Source organism: Balaenoptera physalus (genome assembly GCF_965194825.1).
Source record: "Balaenoptera physalus genome assembly, chromosome: 10".
Lineage (NCBI taxonomy): Eukaryota > Metazoa > Chordata > Mammalia > Artiodactyla > Balaenopteridae > Balaenoptera > Balaenoptera physalus.
The window spans coordinates 25,792,229-25,815,637 of NC_138889.1; the positions used below are offsets into that span (position 1 = coordinate 25,792,229).

The 23,409-nt window shown below is 42.1% G+C and overlaps 1 protein-coding gene and 1 long non-coding RNA gene across 5 annotated transcripts in view; both read left to right on the top strand.

Moving 5' to 3' along the window:
- The window catches only part of LOC309636366 (uncharacterized protein), a 91,729-nt gene extending 87,854 nt beyond the window's left edge, over nucleotides 1–3,875 (top strand). For all 4 annotated transcript variants that reach the window (XR_014249983.1, XM_082409544.1, XM_082409543.1 and 1 more), the window contains 2 exons: nucleotides 1,247–1,329; nucleotides 2,773–3,875. Coding sequence is in view for 3 of the 4 variants with exons in the window: in XM_082409544.1 (XP_082265670.1) it covers nucleotides 1,247–1,329; nucleotides 2,773–2,885 (196 nt within the window). In the remaining variant the exon portion in view is untranslated. The remainder of the gene's footprint in view (nucleotides 1–1,246; nucleotides 1,330–2,772) is intronic.
- The window catches only part of LOC309636388, a 472,824-nt gene that overhangs the window by 333,050 nt on the left and 116,365 nt on the right, over nucleotides 1–23,409 (top strand). The window lies entirely within an intron of this gene.

Genomic DNA, 23,409 nt, shown 5'->3' on the forward strand with positions numbered 1-23,409 from the left:
GAAGTACACCCTGTACTTGGTTTGGAAGATGGGGGAGGAGTGTCAGGGAAGAGGAGGGAGGGGTTGCAGGAGGGGTGAGATTTGGGGGCCCGAGGGAGCAAGTGCCTGGGCCCTGGGAGGCTGGCGACTCAAAAGTGATGAGTGGGCTGTCATACTCCGAATTGAAAGTGATTTTGGTAACATTTAATAGTGGTTTTCTCTTTTTAAAAAGTCTATGCTTGTCAAATAAATTATATGTGTGTCAATCTTATAGCAGCTTCATCTAGAATTTGTGCTGATTTTGTCTCTGAGATTAGCTGAAATGTTATTAGTTTGATATTGTGCACCAATTCCAATTTTAGAACTTCTACAAATTTGTTACGAAGCTTTTTTGTTTTTTTCTCTTCTGAACTGTCACCCAGAAGCAACTGAGCTAATTTGATATTTAATTATATCTGGCTACTTGGGTGTTTAATGGTGAAGGGGAACTGGTGTGGGGTGTCTGATTTGTCATCTAGTTTCCAGGTCCTGGGGACACTGCTGGTCCTTGGATCCTTGGCTAAATGCCCCAAGGGGAAGTAGAGATAGAGGTACCCTCCCCAAGGCCAGCAAGAAGGTGTGGAAAGTGAGGCCGCCAAGGTGTGCGTGCAGACATGGGTTCCGTCCTGCTTGACCTTCCCTGGCTGGATCACGTCCCTTCTCCGAGCTTCAGCTGATTTCCCTTTCTGTGAAGCAAGATGGTTAGAATTTTTGATTTAACATGTTTCCCAAACTCTACAACTTAGGGTTCAGGTGTTCATATGCAGAAGAGCCTGGCCCCGCTGGGCAAGCTGTCTGCTCCATCAGGCAGATTTGGAAACACTTTTTGAAGGAGGAAATGTGTAGCTTGAATGGTGGCAGAGAAATGTCTTGGAGGATAAGCGGGGCTTGGCATTACAGTCAGGTGGCGCAGGCTGGGAGTAAGTGGGCGCTGGGTCTGGGAAGGGACTCAGCAGAAAGTGGGGATGGACTGAAGGGAAAGAAGAGAGAGAAGCAGAGAAGGTACCATGCTTACAGCAAAATGCCCTGGGGTCCTGGGAAGGCATCTTGGATTGACCTACAGCAAGAGAAAGCATCCCTTGGATTCTGAGGGATGTTGAGGAGAAGAGGGTGATGTGGCCTTAAATCAAAGGGCAGAGTGAGGCTGGTGAAGGTGGTGTGCGGTCGTGGGAAGGCAGGCCCTCCAGGTGCTCAGCATGGCCTTTAGCCTGTTATTTCTTCTCTCCAGGCCTCCATTTCCACCTCTACCTAATGAAGGAGACGATACTCTAATACTCCTGTTCCAACCTGGGAGTGCCTGGGGCCATTGTGGTGAGTAAACGAGGTAATGCAGTGAGTGAAGGGCACATGCCTTGGCTTTGGTGAACTTTTAACAAACAGTCCCTATTTTAATTTTTTGTCCAGAAAGATATAATAGTAGAGGGGAGAGATAACTGGGACTAAGTCTGGAGTCTTAAGGAGGGGTCTAGGGGACCCTAGGAGTACAGGTGCTAGATTTAGGGAGAGGAGAAGTTTTCTAAGGATCAGAAGCAAAGCCTGTGATAGGTGCTTAGGACCCCTGAGACCCTGGGGAGTCTCTGGGAGATCCCGGAGGCCAGGGAGGGAACAGCAATAATGACCAGGACTGAATTTCCTGCCAGCCAGTGTTTGGGGCAGGAGTCCAGTAAAGTCAGATTTAAAGAGAATAAAACAGTGTGAATATCTTGCATACCTGAATTCGTGCAGTAAGACTCATACCCTTGTATCACTTATCCCAACATATGGTGTTATTATGTGTAAAGAAGGAAAAAATAAACACAGAAATGATGAGCTTTAGGGAGGAGGACTAAAATTTCAATTTGAGTTTCATACAAGAAGAAATGAAAAAAGCAAATCCCTTACAAATAACCATGTGGCTCACTTAACTCTTTCCTATGTGATCCTTGGGGCCTCAGGTTCGGGAAGGCAGGGTCTTGGAGGAACAGACTTTTCTCTCACTAGAACAAGAGGCTGAGCTCCAAACTGTCCCCTGCTTACGAGATGGGGCCAATGTGTCCCCAGTCTCCAGGCTCACTTGGGGCAATCTCTCCCACCCACCTGTGCCGGGCTCACCCCGCCAGTGCCTACCTTTACTGCACTAGGACCTTTCGGGGGCAAACACATCCACCACCCAGGCTCTCCAGTGGAGGGTTCCAAATAACAAGGGATCAAGGAGAATCCTAAAGCCTGCTGGGTGACAGAGGACAGCTGGGGTGAGGGAGAGGGCTTGAGTATAAAACAAACTGAAAATGGTAAGACTTCCATAAGGAAGGAGGGAACCACAATGTGTAGGGAGAGAGGAGTAGATATGGACCAAGGAAAGTTTCCTTCCCACTTAGGAAGCACGGGGAGAAAGACAAAGATGAGGATGAATGTGCAGCCTGAGAAGCCAGATAAACCACAGTTGCTCTTAATAATGGGCATCCTGAGCATCCCCCGGCTCCAGGTCCTGGGGACCAGGAAAACACAGACCGTTTGTCCCAGAGGTCATCTCTGTCGGATGGTTTTCGACTGTGCCCCTTAGAGCCCTGGAGTCCTCTGGAGGTGTTCCCAGGGACCTTGTAAAAATGGAGGAGGAAAGGGAGAGGGTAGGTTTTGGGGGCCTGAACTCTAGGACCCTCCACCTGGATTCAACAAAGCTGCTGCAATCTTACCTTTTTTTGTATATTGAGATTTTATATACTTTTTATTAGGGGGAAAGTTTTCTTTTTTCTTTTTTTCTTTTTTTTTCTTTAGAAAAAGATTTGAAACTCAGTCTGGCAACATGGACATATGACAAAACTCAGCAAAAGGGCATTCTCTTCAAATATTTCAAGGCAGTTGGCAAGCTGATACTACCAGGAAAATAGTCGTGAGATGAGGCCCAGACCATCCCTGGCTACTGTGCTCAGCTGGAGAGCACCATTGAGAACCCTGAATGATGCTGTGATGTTGGGAGGGAGCCTGGGAGCCACTGGCCCTTCTCCAAAGCAGGTCCGGGTCTCCTGCCAGACAGAAAGAAAGAACACCAGAGGACTGGACACGCCTTCTCACAGCTGAGCCTTTGCTACGATCCTGACCCTGAGGAATTCCCAAGGCTCTCGCCTGCTGCACAGACATCAGATGCCTCGAGCTAATTTCTCTGTGTTCCTCTTTCACATCCTTCCTTGCACTTGACCCTCCAGAAGTACCAAACTGTTGGTAGTTTCCCATCCACGCTGTGCCATTTTAAAATTAATTAATTAATTGAATTACTTATTTGCCCTCTGGTCTCAATACCTGGAATTCCCTTTTCTCCTCTCTGTTCTGGGGTTTTATTCTAGCACTTAAGTTGCCTCTTCCAAATAAAACACCAAAAACTGTTTTTATATTCCAGCTCAGACATTGCCTCTTCCAAGAAGCTTTCTGTTTTCATTCATACAAAGTCAGTTTTTCGCTTCTGGATTCCACTCCTTTGCCTTGAACTAAATTCTGTTTTGAACTTCTTACCCAGCTATCAACTGAAATCTCTTTACCCCTTAAAATCAAAGTGAAGTTACTTTATCCTCATATTCCATGACCTTAGGAAGCTAAAGCCATTCCCAAGATGTTGGCCCATTCTTGGAGGAGTGGGGAGAAGTGAGTTGTGATATTTCAATTACTCTAGCTTCAGGTTTTGAAAATCTCCTTAATTTATGCTACTTATATTTATTCTAACCTTATGCATGAAATTTCCAGTTTACAGAGCTAAAACTAAATTGTCTACTATATATTGAGCCCTGCACCAGTTATTCTGGGTACAAAGGTTGAATGGAACATAGTTCTTGCCTTCCAGAGGCTCACAAAATAGTGTGGGAGACAGACAGCTAAGCTGATAATCAGAGCAGCATGAGTCATGCTATAACAAAGACGTGGGGACCACTGGAAGGGCTGTGGAAGTGGTGCTCAAATCTATATGGGTAGTCAGAAGAGGCTCCCTAGAAAGTTAATTTTTTTAAAAATCAACTTTACTTAGGTATAATTTGCATGCAACAAAATGCAAATCCATTTTAAGTATAGGTATTGATGAGCTTTGATAAATTTATGTCTGTGTAACAATTACCACAATCAAGAAATAGATCATTCCCATCTCCCCTCCCTCCCCCCTCCCTCCCTCCCTCCCCTTTTCCCCCTCCCTCCCTCCCTTCCTCCCATCCTCCCTGCTCCTTTCTGGGTAGTTTCGGTGAGGTTCACAGAACCTTGGCCAACCCGACCACAGGCCAAATGACTTCTCTACTCTACTCTCAACACTTTTAAAAAAAATTTTATACAATTTTTAAAGGTTACTTTCCATTTACAGTTATTACAAAATATTGGCTATATTCCCTGTGTTGTACAATACATCCTTGAGCCTATCTTACACCCAATAGTTTGTACCTCCCACTCCCAACCACTATATCGCCCCTCCCCTTCCACTGGTAACCACTACTTTATTCTCTATATCTGTGAGTCTGCTTCTTTTATGTTATATTCACGTGTGTTGTATTTTTTAGATTCCACATATAGGTGATATCATACAGTATTTATCTTTCTCTGTTTGACTTATTTCACTTAGTATAATGCCCTCCAAGTCCATCCATGTTGCTGAAAATGGCAAAATTTCATTCTTTTTTTATGGCTGCATAGTGTTCCATTATGTGTGCATGTGTGTGTGTGTGTGTATGTGTGTGTATGAGTATATATATACATACATACACACACACACACACACACACACACACATACCACAACTTCTTTAACCATTCATCTGTTGATGGACATTTAGGTTGCTTTCATATCTTGGCAATTGTGAATAATGCTGCTATGAACATTAGGGTGTGTGTATCTTTTCAAATTAGTGTTTTTGTTTTTGGATATATACCCAGGAGTGGAATTGCTGGGTCATATGGTAACTCTATTTTTAGTTTTTTGAAAAACCTTCATACTGTTTTCCACAGTGGCTACACCAATTTACATCCCTGCCTACTCTCAACACTTCTAATACCAAATGTGTGGGTTTTCCACACCAAGTAATTCTCTGATTCTCTGTGGACATCACCTGGGCGTTCCACAGTTCAGTTCGATTCTGACACAAAGTGCCTGGAGTTAGCACAGACCCCACAGGTTAAGGGCTCAGTCCTAAAAGATTGCCTCTCCACTTCAGACAACAATCACAAGTAGTGAGTCCCCAGGTTACCTGAAACTTCTTTCTGAATTGACTACAAATTGGTGGTTCCCACCACCCCATCCTTAGGTTCAATAATTTGCTACAATGGTCCACAGAACTCAAGGAAACACTTTGCTTATGTTTACTGGTTTATTATAAAGGATACAAATGAACAGCCAGTTGAAGAGGTGCATAGGTCAAGGTCCAGAAGGGTGCCAAGCACAGGAGCATCTATCTCCATGGAATTTGGGGGAGCTTTACCAACCCTGCACATGGATGCATTCACCAACCTGGAAGCTCTCTGAACCCCATTGTTTGGGGATTTTATGGTGGTTCCAATATGTAAGCACAATCGATTAAATCACTGGTCATTGGTGATTGAACTCAATCTCCAACCTCTCTCCCCTCCTTGGAGGCTGGAGGTGAGGGGTGGGGCTGAAAGTTCCAACCCTAAAATTACATGGTTGGCTCCCCTGGCAACAAGTCCCCATACTGAAACTATCTAGAGACCCCGGCCACCAGTCTTCTTATTAATACACAAAAAGACACTTATTACTCCAGAGATTTCAAGGGTCTTGGAATCTCTTGTTTAAGGAAACAGAAACCAAGACTAAACATTAAAACAAAAGATACTCCTATAACTCAAGAAATTACAAGGGTTTTAGGAGCTATGTGTCCAGAACAAGAGACAGAGACCAAACATATCTTTCTTAATATATCACAGCTGGGTGTCCATCACCCATAGTGCCCGAGTCTAGGGGTGGGGACATGAGACCCAAGCAGCATCAGTTGATACCCTTCTTTGGAATTTAAATACAGAGAGGAGTTCTCTCTTTCCTCCAGGGTTCCCAAGCCAACATGATGAAAGCCTAGGGTTGTCTGGTCTGTGGGCATACAGACCAAGGGAGAAGGCTATCTACAGTAGAAGAGGAGGAAGCAATGTGTAGAGCAAAGCTGAGTCTCAAGAAGGAAAAAGTATGATGACATAATTTGAGTCACTGGGTCCAGCCATGTTCTGAGACCCACTCCACTCCCTTCTTCCCAGTTATGTGAATCAACCAAGTGCCCTTCTTCCTTCATCAATCTTAAGCTGGCAAATCTCATTAAATTTATGGCAAGCAGGTGACATTTAATAACCCTGTTCTTAGATTCTGGAAATGATTCTCATTTGATGCCCATAGTCCTGTATAGGTGAACACATATCTATTTTTGAAAAATCAATACACATTTGTATGCCAAGGCCAAATTCTGAACTTTTCTTTCAACATCAGATATGGATTTTGGCTATGATAAGCAATGAAACTAAGATGTAATTGCTCATGTTTGCTTTGCATTATAGCCAAAGTTGTTTGATGGACAACATCTGAACAAAGCAATCTTTCTAGGCATGCTTTCTCACCACCCTTAGATTTCACTTCTGAACTCCCTGTGGGATATGATGGTTGCTCTCATATTTCCACCAGCCTGGGGGAATCTGCCAATCACAATTAACTGGGCATAGGAGTGAGGTGGGGAGAATCTCTCTATGCGTGCCAATCCAGTTGCTCCTCAACAGTGGGTTCATCCATCCATTCAATTCAATCATCCATTATTCAGTTGTCTTTTAGTACAGACCCAGAGACAGTACTTGGTGTTGGGGATACAAGTCAGACACATACTCGTCCTCACTAAGCTTATCGCCCAGTGGAGGAGACAAACAGTGTGACACGGACTGGCCTGGAGGAAGTGCTGGGTGCTAAGGAAAGCATAAAGGAAGCATGTAACTCAGCTTTCCAAAGGAAGTAGGTCAGACGAGCTAAAACATGAAAGATGAGTGGGAGTTGGCCAGACAAAGGTGCTGGAGTGGGGGAGATGGAGGCCATAGAGGAGGGGACAGATAAGAGTTCTTGGCAGAATGAACAGCAGGTGTGAAAGCTTGGGACTAAGAAATATCTTGACAAGGAGGCAACCTAATTGTCCATCGACAGATGAGTGGATAAAGAAGATGTATTCTATATATAAAATGGAATACTACTCAGCCATAAAAAGAATGAAATAATGCCATTTGCAGCAATGTGGGTAGACTTAGAGATTATCATACTATGTGAAGCAAGTCAAAGACAGATATCATATGGTATCACTTATATGTGGAATCTAAAATGTGATACAAAGTAACTTATTTACAAAACAGAAACAGACTCACAGTCATAGAAAACAAACTTATGGTTACCAAAGCGAAAAGAGAGGGAGGGATAAATTAGAAGTTTGGGATTAGCAGATAAAAACCACTATATATAAAATAGATAAACAACAAGGTCCTACTGAATAACACAGGGCACTATATTCAATATCTTGTAATAACCTATAATGAAAAAGAATATATATGTATAACTGAATCACTTTGCTGTACTTAGAAACTAACACAATATTACAAATCAACTATACTTCAATATATTAAAAAAAGAAAGAAAGAGAGAATCTCGTTGTGGCTTAAGTTTTCAGCATGAGGGAACAGAGATGAGGCTGCAGGGGCTCTTTCTTCTCTGTTCAAACGAGCAGCCATGTAGCCCTTCATGGCACCAAGCTTGGGGAGTCCCCACTTTCTCCAGTCTAAGTTTCACTGGGTGGATGCAAGGAGCCCCTCCTTTCTAGCAGAGCACCACATTTTGAATAAAGCAATAAGTGTATTTAGTTCAACTCTGTCTAGTCTGTAGCCTCACTTCTCTCTCCCTGGTGAAAAGTTTACTGATTCACCTATTCGAAATGGATGCTGAGGACAGGAAGGTAGAAGGATGTTGCCAGGGAAGCTGGAGCACATTGGGGAAAGTCTATGGCTAGTTTCTGGTAGAAAAAATAGATCTCCTACTTTGGCAGTAAAGAAGAAAACTAGATGAAAGGGTCAAAATGGTGAGCTGATGTGCCAAAATGTCAAGGTCTTGTGCTTATTTGAAAACACAGGCTTTGGAATTAGACATCTTTGGGTTCAGATTCAGGCTTTCCCTCTAACTGGCTGTGTGGCTATGGTGACTTTCTTACTCTCTTCGAGTTTTCAGTTCATGGCGAAATGGGAATATGTGGGAATTAGAGCATCATATGTGGTACCTAACACACAGTAGGTGTCCAATAGATGACAGATCTTCTTTTGTATAATATAGATACCATTGGGTTGTTGTAGAATTAAATGCTTTCACACATGTAAAGTGCTTTGTCTATAGGAAGCACACATGTTAACTATTACAACTGTTGTTATTGTTATTTTCAGAGAGAGCTGTATATGGAGAATTCCTGAAGTCTCCCATCTTACTATAAAAAGACAGAGATGGGAAAGAGACTTCGGCATGTAAACCAAGGCAGGGATGACAAATAGGTTCATCTCTGTACCAGCTGACCAAGTTGGTAGTGGCTGCCTGGAATGTGAATCAAGTACATATCTGAGGCCATGTCTGGCTCAGCAGGAAAGAGCACTGTGGTCAGTTAGTGATGTCTATTCTGGGTGGCAGAGGGGATCATACCCTCTGCTATGTATTTGTATTCTGTAGACTGAAACATCATTTTAGACAGTTGATTTGGGAGCCTTTGACAAAGGGCCAGGTCTGACTTTGTCCATGCCTGCCAATCCCCACTTTCTCCATGTTTTACTCCCAGCACGTAATTGAGACATGGCCAAAACCCAGCTCCAGCTGCCTTTTCCTCAGGAAACTTTGGCTGGCACAAATTGCGACCTGTAAATCCACCATGTGGATGACACAGGCTGTGTGCCCAGCCCAGGCTCTGCAAGCGACAGAAGAGGAGGGAGTTGCTTAGTGACATGACACAAAGGGTGTCTTTGATTCATCACCCAGCTCCAGCTCCAAGCCCATGCCCAGCAGTGAGTAACGGCTGCAAATGGGCAATATAACCCCTCTAAAAATGTCACTTTGCTGTAAAATGTAAATGTTTAACATTTAAACATGAACACGGAGTCCTAAAATGCCTAGTGCTGGGTGGCCTTTTTTTTCATTCTTTTAGAAAATCTTTGGCCTTCCATGGTGAGAGATATCAATGTGAGATTTACACCCTTGTGTTTGTTAAATTGGTGCCATCTCTTGCTCCAGATAGGGCAGCAAAGGAGGGGATTTGCAGGGGACTCTCTACCTTGCCTGTTAATGCAGAGTGTTAAATGTATAGTGCAATTCCATCCCCAGGCACTGTTCTGTGGTGTTATGAACTCTGAACATAGGAGATTTCATTTTATTTCCAATTATCCTGGTCTTCAAAATATAAGATTGTGTCACTGAAGGTCAAGAAAGACCAAAAACAGCAGTAAAGAATGTTCATTGGGAACTCTCTCCTTTAGACCTATTCATCACCTAATTCTGTCCCACGGGTCTGGGACTAGGAGGCTCCAGGTAAATCAAAGGTGTGGGTGATTGTTCTTGGGACTGATTCCTTTTCTCCTAAGACAATTTGAATGAGAGTCATCCCAGTAGCAACTCTGGGCCTCCTGCTGATTAGTCTTTGGACACAAGTGGACCTTGAATAAAAAGTAAGTCAAACCTGAGAGATCTGGGTGAGCTCAGAGCCTGGTGTGGAAGACAGTTGTGTCACAGGGATCACTGGGCATGGGGACATGCGGATACTAGTGTCAGTTTCACCCTAGTTTTATCCAACTTCCATTTCCTTTGGAGATTGTTATTTGCTGAATTTTTCTTTGGGGTTGTGATCACAGTAGGCACTGAATATATGTTTGTTTAATTACTTAAATAAGTGATGAGTCACGGGCAAACCCGAGAGATAAGGCCTAGTGTTCTGGCAAATGAATGTTCCAACCTTGGCTCAGTCTCTTAACCTCCCTATACATGATTTTATGTTATTCTTGTCATATTCTTTGGAAGTAATGAGGGTAAATGAGGTTATCGTTAATTTACCAATTAGAAATGGAGGACCAGACAGTTTACAGAGTTTTTCTGATATCACATTGAGCCAGTGATAGAGCCAAGATGAAAATTCTGCTTTTTGGTCCTCATTCTAACTTTTTTACACTTCACCACCCTGAATGTGTACACCTCGTGCCATGAACCCTGATGAGGCACATGCGATCATCAGGGCCAGTACTAGGGTGAGCGAGTGGGAGGCCTAGGGTATTTGCAAGACCCTGAGATTGGGTGCTTCTTTAAATTTAGTACCTGGCTTGTTTCACTCTCATCCCAGCCCTGGTGATCACACATGTAGAAGCATGAATGAAGGGGTGTGTGCAAGAGGAAGATTCTGCAAGTGAGCTCAAAAGAGTTCGTTTTCTCTAGGTCTAGTACCTAGATGTCAGGACACCCTTGGAACAGAAAGTTGGGAAGGACTCTCCACTTTTCTGAACAGAGTTACTGATGACACTTGCCAGTAGCCCTTGATCAAATCTGCCCCCTCAGAAGATGGATAGGACAGATGACTGGGGCTTCATATGGGACCAATCAGTGTGGTTTGCCACCACCAAGTGTCCTTGTATTAGGACACTTTAATCACAGTGTTAGAAACCCAACTGAAACCATTTTAGGCACAAATGACGATTTATTGGATGAATACTGAAATGTCTTAACACAACTGAAAAAAAAAGGGGTCTCAGGAAGCATTGGAATTAGGGACTTAAATGACCTTAGGGGTTTTTCCACTCTAGTCTCCACTTCTTTCCTCTCTTTTGTGACAAAGGGATTAAAAAAATAGTTATTGAGAACTCTTAAGCCTCACATCCTGGCTCTCATCATCAGCAAAGAGTGACCTTTGGTCCTTACATCCAGTTTTAAAAATACCAGGGAAGGACTCTGATTGGCTTAGCTTGGTCAGATGCTCATCCTTGGATGTCCTCAAACTCTGGGTCACAGAGAACCAATAAAGCCTCTGAGACCACCCCTGCATATAAACTGTCTCACAGACAGTGGAGATCCCTGTGAACTGGGCAACAAACCCAACAGTGTTTTCTATGGCCATACACCATGATCAGCAAATGGTGCAAGGTTGGACGCTGTCTTTTGTGGCAGTTTAGCACAGCAAGGCTTCCAAAGCCAAAATTAGGTGGAACGGGTTACCTGCAAGAAGCACATATTTTGTAGTCACTTCTGAGAGCTTGTGTATTATTCCCCTGGATGTCCATAAATCGTCTAGACACTTCAGTAGGAACTGGTTTGCTGAGTCAAGCACACTATCAAATGGTCATAACAACCCTTCTCATGAAATCCAAGATCCTTTATTGGAGAAATAATATAAAGCTCTGACCTATTTCCAGGGATGACGATGTGAAATTCAGCAATTCTCATGGGAATTTCTTGGCTCTAAAACCTAGCATCTGCTGAGGATCTCCCCTCGAGCTTTCTACCTCCCCAACAAAGCCATGGTACTTATCTTAGTGTCAGTAAAACCTTTCATTCCTTAAGCTGAAGTTCTTCATGTTATTTTCAAGGAAAATGGCAACCTGGACCAACACAGAAGCTCCACAAGGCACTCCCCGTCAGATTCATACTGCTGCTTGCCTTAGATAAAATTTCAGTAAAACCAGAGGGTCAAAGAAATTAGGATATGTTCTCCAAAAATTGGGTTCTTGGGGTTCAGTGGGTGGGAAAAGCACAAACTTCTCTTTTGAGGAACGTGTTCAATGAATCCAAAGAAGGAATATTAGAGGTAGTATAATTTGCTGGAAATAGCACAGATTTATTTTTTAAAGTTATTTAAATTTCAAAAGCAGAAATATTTGTAGGCAAACTTGGGTAAAAGAGAAATTCACCTATAATTCTTCTACAATAGTACTGTTTTGTGCTGGTTCTTCTAGTCTTTCATATAAATAGTTGTTCGTGATATGCATGTGATGCACGTGATCGTGGGCATGAAGTGACTGTACTAGTATGCCAATGAGCTCCTGCTGCCAAGGAGATGTTTTCGGCATTATGCAGAACACATAATGGAAAGCCATCTCCAGGTTGAGACTTAATAAGGAAGTTATACTTCTTGTCAAAGGAAGTTTAGATATTTCCTTCCTCTGGGGACACTTATGAAGACCAAGGGGAATACAGATGCATAAACAGTACCTGGAGTAGAAAAGAAAAGCCATTCCTGGGATTAACAGATGAACTAGGCACCCAGCATTTTATAGATCATTTTGTAGAGAAACCAAATCCTTCAGGTAAATCAACTGCTTCTTAAAGACTCTACTTTGAAAATGCCTTAAGCGAAGACTAGAACTTTCTCTAATAAAAAACGAGGGTCCCTGCAGAGTCAGACACTGTTGCTCAGACAGGATGAGATACATGGAAGAAGATCTGCAGAGCGTGAAATAAGAGGTGTTTGCCAGACAGACCCTGAGTTCCATTACTCACACGAATGTTTTGACGAGGAATTGGAGACTTTGTAGTGTGTATATATCTATCAGAAGCAATTTGGTTTAGAGATTTAACAATTCCTTTCATAGTCTTAATAAAGTCCTTTGTTAAAGAACCCTTCAGGCATTATCATATACTTAATCCAGGTGAATCCTACTGAGGCATCAAAACCCGGTAAACAGCAGTGTGCACTCCACCCACTCTGACAAAACTGGTTGAATAAAACTTCGTTCTAAAGTGATGGGCTACAAGTTAGGTTCTGCCAGACTAGGCAGAGAGCCCATAAAGGCTAGCCCTTATTTTTGGAAATATTTATCTGAAGCCTATAAATCTTAAAAATCTGTTGTGTTAAACCCCATAGACACCTCAGCTGCCTATGTTTCTTTGCATCATTAATTTCCACTCTCCACTCACTGACAGGAGGCCCAAGAAAAGATAAATTTCATAATAACTATATATAGAGATATATATATACACATAAATGTACATATTAACTATATGAATGCCACCAGCTATGGAGAGAAGAGGAATTAAGAATCACAGCCGTTTGGTGACAGACCTGTCTCCAGTTGGAAATATGGAACATCTGTTGGGGCTGGAATGTCCAAGACAGCTTCTTCACTTACATGACTGGTAATGTACATATTTATACATATACAATTTAGGTATATATGTGTGTATATACATATATATTTATGTATTTAACCTGACCATTTAATGTAATTAAATTTAATGTAATTTACATAACCTCTACCATCTTCTTGGATACTTCTGTTGGGATTTTTCTGTTACTGTTGTTGAAATAAAACCACTATTTTTAAACAATTAGTTCTTTATCTCTTTTGAATTATTCTCTAAGGACTCACTTCCTGAGACAGAAGTTTGGATTTCAAGGTCTTAGTTCTGCTTGCTAAGTTAACCATGTGATCTTGGTCAAGTTATTTCACTTTCTTTGGTCTATAAATTGAAGGGATTGAGATTTGTGGTCCTTTCTAGATCTAAAATGCTTTGATCTCAGGGGTGTATCAGCAGGGCTGCCATGCTGCACAATTTCAGGACATTAATAATATCATAGATTCCCCCTGGAGTTGTACAGTGGGCAGCCAAATAGACATAGGCAGTGGCCCTGGATATATGGCCTTTCCTTCATAAGAGCCCTCCCCTGTAATGTCCTGATTATGCTGCCTATACACACTAGATTTTATTACAGATTGATGATATCTCTAAAAGAAATACCTGTTCAGGGTAAGTTACTGATCTGTCCAGGCCCTCCCCACCTCACCATTTTTGTATCTAGCTAATTGTTTTGTTCCATTTTTGTATCTAGCTAATTGTTTTATTCCATTGGAGGATGGAATACCCATTGCCCATCCTCCCTCCTGCCCTCTTAAGATCTACTGAAATTCTAGGAAAACCCACAAGTACAACACAAATCTAAAGCAATGTCTCTTAAACTTGAAGAAATCCCTGGAGATCTTATTAAGACACAGATTTATGGGTCTCTAATCCTGAGATTTTGATTCAATAGATCTGGGGTGTAGCTTAGAAACTGCATTTCTACCAAACTCCCAGTTGATGATGATGATGTTGATGATACTACATTTTCAGTAGAAGTGGTCTAAAGCAATCTTAATCAGTAAAGAGTGACCTTTGAAATTCAATTTCTGCTTCTTTTATTTCCTACTGGTGCCCTTTCCCAGTTGGCCTCTAGGTTGGCTGCGCGTGTAAAACGCCTCTGTGGGGTGAGAGCAGAGCATTCCCTGCTCCTGAGGTCAACACTGTTTAAAGATGTCAACAAAGCCATCTGTGTACAATGGTATCCCATCCCCTCACAACTGGAGAGATCTGTCCTGGTGGACTCACTCCAGCTATCCAGCTGTCAGTGCTTCTGGCTAATGGCTCCTTGGTGGGGCAGTTTCCTGAGGTTGCTGTTAATCCTACTATTTGAAAAGAGCCAAAGCGCCCATGACAGCAGTTTTAAAGCTAGTTGCTTCTGGTTTTATTAAGTTAGATTTTGCAAAAGAGGTGGAGGCAGCAGCATGGAGGCATGTGGAAGAAATGGTCCTGGAGGAGACGAGCCAAATGTCCCTGGGTAGCTCCGTATTGATCTCTGTTTCTGCTGGAGCATGCACTTTTCTCTCCTATGGCTGTTTCTGGTCTATTCTAAATACTACCAGATTCCTTTTTAGTCTGAACCCAGGCTGGGAAACCTCTTTATTCAGGAGAAATCAGGTGTAGCACCTACTATTGATTGTCTGACTTGTATTCATTTCCCGTCTCATCCCCTTCCTCCATCCCAAGGAGAACCCTGATTTTATTTATATTTCTACTCTTTTCATTCAGTCATGCTTCAAGGGAGACTTGCCCCATTCTCAGACCCGGTCCGGATTGTTCTAAGCCAATTATGGTTATCTTATTTCTCATATTAATTATTGGTTTAGACACGAGCATGATGAGACTTGAAAGAGGGCTTCTGGGAATGATTTTCTCTCATAACAGAGAGACATAGAAGAGAGATATAGGAAGAGATCTCTTCTTTCTTTAATGTTGATATGTCTGATGTGATACCTAACTGCTTGTAACTATCTTGTGACCATGACAGGCGCTGGTCTGAGGAGAAAGCTGACGTACGAATATCAAAATGGACAAATATCAAAATGGTAGAACTTAAATTCTTGAAACACTGAATCCCCCTACCTTGGACTACCTTTTAAGAAAAATTTTTTTTTGCTTGTCACTTGTCACTTTGAATCAGGGATTTCTGCCACTTATAGCTGAAAGAAGCTTGAGGTTATTGTTTAAGTTTTCTATATCCTTACAGATTTTTTTAATCTACTTATTCTATAAATTATTGAGAGGGGTATTAAAATTTCCCATTATAACTGTAGATTTGTCTACAATTTTATCAGTTTTTGATTCATGTATTTCAAAGTTATGTTATTAGGTGTATACATGTTAAAATTATGTCCTCTATATGAATTGACTCGTTTATAATTATAAAATGAACTTTTCTTATATTCCTGTTAATATTCTTTGCAGTGAAGTTTACTTTGTCTGATATTCATATGGCCATTCCATCTCTCTTTTGATTAGTATTCACATAATATATCTTTTCCTTCATTTTATTTTTAACCTATTTTTTTCACTATAAAGTGAATTTCTAGCAGGCTGCATATTGTTGGGTCTCACTTTTTTTTTTCAATCTGTTTATCTCTGCCTTTTAATTGGAGCATTTAGACCTTATTTAATGTGATTATTGATATAGTTAGGTTTAAATCTACCATCTTGCTATTTGTTTCTATTTGTCCCATCTGTTATTTTCTGTTTTTTTCTTCTTTTAAAGCCTCCTTTTGATTTAATTGAATATTTTTATTATTCCATTTTATCTCTTTTAGTGGCTTTTTAGCTGTAACTATTTGTTTTGTTATTACAGTGGTTGCTTTAGGGTTTATAGTACATACTTTTAACTTACCTTAGTATACCTTCAAATGATGGTATAGCACATTACACACAGTATAAGAACCTTCTAATATTATACTTCTATTTCTCCCCTCCTGGATTTTGTGCACCTTTGTTCTATATCTTACCCCTGTAAATGTTATAAATGCCACACTACATAATTATTATTGTTGTTGTTTTGTCAAATGTCTTTTAAAGAGATTTGCATAATAAAGGAAGATATTCTGTACGTTTATCCATGGATTTACTATTTCTGTTTTTCTTCATTCCTTTGTGTAGATATGATTTTCATCTGCTAACATTTTCTTTCTTCCTGAAAGAAGTCCTTGAACGTTTGAACATTCCTTGTCATGCATATCTGCTGTTGAAGAATTCTTTCAGCTTTTGGATGACTAAAATATTTTATTTTGCATTCATATTGGGAAGATATTTTCCCCCTAATATTTTAAAGATATTGCTCCCGAAGTCATACGTATTTTTTGTTCCTTTGTACATAGGTATCTTTTTTCTTGGTCTGCTTTTAAGATTCTCTTCTTACCACTAGTTTTGAACAGCTTGATTATGACATGTCTTTGGTTCAGTTGTCTTCATGTTTCTTGTGCTTGCGGCTCATTGAGTTTCTTGGATTTGTGATTTATAGTTTTCATGAAATTTGGAAGAAATTTTGGCCATTATTTCTTCAAATGTATTTCCTGCCCCTCCTCCTGCTTTGGGGACTGCAATTATATGTACATTAGGCTTCTTGGATTGTCCCACAGTTTACCGATGCCCTGTTCACGTTTCAGTCTTCTCTTCTCTATTTTGGATAGTTTTTATTGCTAGTCTTCATGTACACTGATCTTTTATACTTCTGTTTCTAGTTTGCTATTAACCCCATCCAGTGTATTTTTCATTTAACACCTTGAACATCTGTACAGGTTTGATTTGGGTCTTTACTCAATATAGTCAATATTTCCTATAGCTTTTTTCCCCCTTATTCTAGCTTTTTGAACATATGGGGTACAATTATAAATACTGTTTTAACATCTTTGTCTGATAATTCTAACGTCTATGTGAGTCCTTGGCTTGGTTTCAATTGATTGATTTACCTCCTCATTATGGGCCAGATTTTCCTACTTCTTTTTATGCCTGATAACTTTTTAAAAATAGATTTTATTTTTTAGAGCAGTTTTAGGTTTACATTAAAATTGAGCAGAAGGTACAGAATTTTCCCACACACTCCATGCCCTCACACATGCAGAGCCTCCCCATGATCAACAACAAATTATTATCAACATTTGTTATAGCTGATGAACCTACAACAGCACATCATAATGACTCAAAGTTCCTAGTTTCCCCTTATTAGGTTCACCCTTGATGTTATACATTCTGTGGGTTTATACAAATGTATAATGACATGTATCCATCATATGGTATCACACAGAGTACTAGTTTCATTGCCTTAAAAATCCTCTGAGCTCTGCCTATTTATCCCTCCTCCTGGCCCAACCTCTGGCAACCAGTGATCTTTTTACTGTCTCCATTGTTTTACCTTTTCCAGAATGTTATATTTTTGGAGTCATATAGTATGTAGCTTTTTTGGAATGGCTTCCTTCATTTGGTAATATACAGTTAGGGTTCCTCCATGTTTTTTCATGGCTTGAGAGCTCATTTTTTTTAGTGCTAACACTCCATTGTGTGAATGTACTATAGTACATCTATTCATTCACCTACTGAAGGACATCTTGGTGGCTTCCAAGTTTTGGCAATTATGAATACAGCTGCTATAAACATCCCTGTGCAGGTTTTTGTGTGGACATAAGTTTTCAACTTCTTTGGGTAAATATCAAGAAGCACAATTGCTGGACCATATGGTAAGAGTATGTTTAGTTTTGTAAGATACTGCCAAACTGTCTTCTAAAGTGACTGTACCATTTTGCATTACCACCAGAAATGAATAAGAGTTCCTGTTGCTCCACATCCTCACCAGCATTTGGTACTGTCAGTGTTCTGGATTTTGGCCATTCCAATAGATGTATAGTGGTATCTCATTATTGTTTTAATTTGTACTTTCCAGATGACACATAATATGGATGCCTGATAATTTTTGATTGAAAGCCAGGCATTATGAATTCTACTTTGTTGGGTGCTAGATATCTTTGTATCCCTGTAAATATTTTTGATGTCTTTATCTGGGATAAGTTAAGCTACTTGGACACAGATTAATGCTTTCTGGTCTTGTGTTAAGATTTGTTAAAGACTGGAGCAGAACTTAATTTAAAGATAGTTATGCCCCACTGCTAAAGCTAGACTCTTCTAAATACTCAACCCAGTGCGCTATGAATTATGAGATTTTCCAGTGTGGCTTGGGGAACAGGTACTATTCCAAGCTCTATATGAGCATTGGAGGATTGGCACATAGGAGCATTCCTCCTTTTCCTTTTGGGTGGTTCTTTCCATGGCCTCTGATAGTTTCTTCACATGCATGTACTGATCACCTCTCTGCCATAGACTCAAGTGGGACCCTCTAGCTTTCCAGAGTACTGTTTCTGTGCAGCTTGTTCCTGTACTTTGCATTGTGGACTCTAGCCATCTTTGTCTCCCCAGACTCTCAGCTTCATCTCCCCAAATCAAAGAGGTCTCTGTCTGAGTTGCCATGCTGTGGCTGGAAAGTGCTCTCAAGGCAGTAAACTGGGGCAACCTTTGGGCTCAACTCATTTGTTTCCTGTCTCTCAGATATGATTCCTCCTACTGCCTGATCTTTACTGTCTTAAAAATTATTGTTTCATATAATTTTTCTAGTATTTTTAGTTGTTTCGGGCAGGAAGGTAAATCCAGCTCAAGGCACTTTATCTTTGCTGGAAGCACAAGTCTCTCTGTTTCACTTTTAGTAGGAGAAAGTTGTAGTCAATTTAAATGGACCAACAATATGCAATTGGATAGATGAAATGTAACAAGTTGGGATTTTACTACATCAGTTAAATGGAATGGAAGGCATCATCTATTTGTATGAACCTCAAACTATAATAATGAGAGAAGGACTTCCCTGGTGGCACAGTTGTTAAGGATCCGCCTGCCAATGCATGGGACGTGGGTTTGATCCCTGGTCTGGTAGATCCCACATGCCACGGAGCAACTAAGCACATGCGCCACAACTACTGAGCCTATGCTCTAGAGCCCGCGAGCCATAACTACTGAGCCCGCATGGTGCAACAACTGAAGCTCACGCACCTAGAGCCCATGCTGCACAACAAGAGAAGCCAACACAATGAGAAGCCCGTGCACTGCAATGAAGAATAGCCCCCACTCGCTCGCCCCAACTAGAGAAATCCCGCGTGCAGCAACAAAGACCCAACGCAGCCAAAAAAAAAAACAATTTTTTTTTTAAAGTTCTGTATTTAAAAAAAAATAATGAGAGAAAAAAATCAAGCAGTGGCATGATATTTACATTATGATCTCATACAGGTAAAATTTAAAACTACATACAACGATATTATTTATTATTATGTTTGGCCAAATAACAAGTGAACTGAAAGGACATATATCAAATGAATTGTGATGGTTGTCTGGAGGGATGCAAGTGGAATGATCAACCAAGGTGATATTTTCTTTTCTTCAACAATTACAGATTGAGAGAAGATGGTGGAAGAGTAAGATGCGGAGATCACCTTCCTTCCCACAGATACAGTAGAAATACATCTACACGTGGAACTGCTCCAACAGAACACCCACTGAACGCTGGCAGAAAACGTCAGACCTCCCAAAAGGCAAGAAACTCTCCCCGTACTTGGGTAGGGCAAAAGAAAAAAGAAATAAAAGAGACAAAAGAATAGGGACGGCACCTGCACCAGTGGGAGGGAGCTGTGAAGGAGGAAAGATTTCCACGCACTAGGAAGCCCCTTCGCAGGCAGAGACTGCGGGTGGCAGAGGGGGGAAGCTTCGGAGCCACGGAGGAGAGCGCAGCCACAGGGGTGCGGAGGGCAAAGCGGAGAGATTCCCGCACGGAGGATCAGTGCCGACCAGCACTCACCAGCCCGAGAGGCTTGTCTGCTCAGCCGCCAGGGCGGGCAGGGCTGGGAGCTGAGGCTCGGGCTTCGGTCGGATCGCAGGGAGAGGACTGGGGTTGGCAGCGTGAACACAGCCAGAAGGGGTTAGTGCACCACAGCTAGCCGGGAGGGAGTCCGGGAAAAAGTCTGCAGCTGCCGAAGAGGCAGGAGACTTTTTCTTCCCTCTTTGTTTCCTGGTGCGCGAGGAGAGGGGATTCAGAGCACCGCCTAAACGAGCTCCAGAGACGGGCGCGAGCCACGGCTATCAGCGTGGACCCCACAGCAACAGGGGCGCAGAGGAAAAAACGGAGAGATTCCCGCACAGAGGCTCGGCGCCGAGCAGCGCTCACCAGCCCAAGAGGCTTGTCTGCTCAGCCGCCGGGGCGGGCGGGGCTGGGAGCTGAGGCTCGGGCTTCGGTCGGATCGCAGGGAGAGGACTGGGGTTGGCGGCGTGAACACAGCCTGAAGGGGTTAGTGCACCACAGCTGGCCGGGAGGGAGTCCGGAAAAAAGTCTGCAGCTGCCGAAGAGGCAAGAGACGTTTTCTTGCCTCTTTGTTTCACAGCGCGCAAGGAGAGGGGATTCAGAGCGCCGCTTAAACGAGCTCCAGAGACGGGCGCGAGCCGCGGCTAACAGCGCGGACCCCAGAGACGGGCGTGAGACGCTGGGGCTGCTGCTGCCGCCTTCAAAAAGCCTGTCTGTGAGCACAGGTCACTCTCCACACCGCCCCTCCAGGTAGCCTGTGCAGCCCGCCACTGCCAGGGTCCCGTGATCCAGGGACAACTTTCCCGGGAGAACGCACGGCGTGCCTCAGGCTGGTGCAACGTCACGCCGGCCTCTGACGCCGCAGGCTCCTCCCGCATCCGTACCCCTCCCTCCCCCCGGCCTGAGTGAGCCAGAGCCCCCGAAGCAGCTGCTCCTTTAACCCCGTCCTGTCTGGGCGGGGAACAGACGCCCTCAGGTGACCTACACGCAGAGGCGGGTCCAAATCCAAAGCTGATCCCCAGGAGCAGTGCGAACAGAGAAGAGAAGGGGAAATCTCCCCCAGTAGCCTCAGAAGCAGCGGATTAAAACTCCACAAACAACTTGATGTGATGCATCTGCTGAATACCTGAATAGACAACGAATCATCCCAAATTCAGGAGGTGGACTTTGGGAGCAGGATATATTAATTTTTCCGCTTTTCCTTTTTTTGTGAGTGTATATGTGTATGCTTCTGGGTGAGATTTTGTCTGTATAGCTTTGCTTTATAATAGCTTTATTTTACTTCACTATATTATAGCCTCTTTCTTTCTTTCTTTCTATTTTTTCTCCCTTTTACTCTGAGCCGTGTGGACGAAAGGCTCTTGGTCCTCCAGCCAGGCATCAGGGCCGTACCTCTGAGGTGGGAGAGCCAACTTCAGGACACTGGTCCACAAGAGACCTCCCAGCTCCACATAATACCAAACGGCAAAAATCTCTCAGAGATCTCCATCCCAACATCAAGACCCAGCATCACTCAATGACCAGCAAGCTACAGGGCTGAACACCCTATGCCAAACAACTAGCAAGACAAGAACACAGCCCCATGCATTAGCAGAGAGGCTGCTTAAAATCATAATAAGGCCACAGACACCCCCAAACACACCACCAGACGTGGACGTGCCCACCAGAAAGACAAGATACAACCTCATCCACCAGAACACAGGCACTAGTCCCCTCCACCAGGAAGCCTACACAACCCACTGAACCAACCTTAGCCACTGGGGACAGATACCAAAAACAACGGGAACTATGAACCTGCAGCCTGCGAAAAGGAGACCCCAAACACAGTAAGATAAGCAAAATGAGATGACAGAAAAACACACAGCAGATGAAGGAGCAGGGTCAAAACACACCAGAGTTAACAAATGAAGAGGAAATAGGTAGTCTACCTGAAAAAGAATTCAGAATAATGATAGTAAGGATGATCCAAAATCTGGGAAATAGAATAGACAAAATGCAAGAAACATTTAACAAGGACGTAGAAGAACTAAAGAGGAACCAAGCAACGATGAAAAACACAATAAATGAAATTAAAAATACTCTAGATGGGATCAATAGCAGAATAACTGAGGCAGAAGAAAGGATAAGTGACCTGGAAGATAAAATGGTGGAAATAACTACTGCAGAGCAGGATAAAGAAAAAAGAATGAAAAGAACTGAGGACAGTCTCAGAGACCTCTGGGACAACATTAAACGCACCAACATTCGAATTATAGGGGTCCCAGAAGAAGAAGAGAAAAAGAAAGGAACTGAGAAAATATTTGAAGAGATTATAGTTGAAAACTTCCCTAATATGGGAAAGGAAATAGTTAATCAAGTCCTGGAAGCACAGAGAGTCCCATACAGGATAAACCCAAGGAGAAACACGCCAAGACACGTATTAATCAAACTGTCAAAAATTAAATATAAGGAAAACATATTAAAGGCAGCAAGGGAAAAACAACAAATAACACACAAGGGAATCCCCATAAGGTTAACAGCTGATCTTTCAGCAGAAACTCTGCAAGCCAGAAGGGAGTGGCAGGATATACTTAAAGTGATGAAGGAGAAAAACCTACAACCAAGATTACACTACCCAGCAAGGATCTCATTCAGATGTGATGGAGAAATTAAAACCTTTACAGATAAGCAAAAGCTGAGAGAGTTCAGCACCACCAAACCAGCTTTACAACAAATGCTAAAGGAACTTCTCTAGGCAAGAAACACAAGAGAAGGAAAACACCTACAATAACAAACCCAAAACATTTAAGAAAATGGGAATAGGAACATACATATCGATAATTACCTTGAATGTAAATGGATTAAATGCTCCCACCAAAAGACACAGGCTGGCTGAATGGATACAAAAACAAGACCCATATATATGCTGTCTACAAGAGACCCACTTCAGACCTAGAGACACATACAGACTGAAAGTGAGGGGATGGAAAAAGATATTCCATACAAATGGAAATCAAAAGAAAGCTGGAGTAGCAATTCTCATATCAGACAAAATAGACTTTAAAATAAAGACTATTACAAGAGACAAAGAAGGACACTATATAATGATCAAGGGATCGATCCAAGAGGAAGGTATAACAATTGTAAATATTTATGCACCCAACATAGGAGCACCTCAATACATAAGGCAAATACTAACAGCCATAAAAGGGGAAATCGACAGCAACACAATCATAGTAGGGGACTTTAACACCCCACTTTCACCAATGGACAGATCATCCAAAATGAAAATAAATAAGGAAACACAAGGTTTAAATGATACATTAAATAAGATGGACTTAATTGATATTTATAGGACATTCCACCCAAAAGCAACAGAATACACATTTTTCTCAAGTGCTCATGGAACATTCTCCAGGATAGATCATATCTTGGGTCACAAATCAAGCCTTGGTAAATTTAAG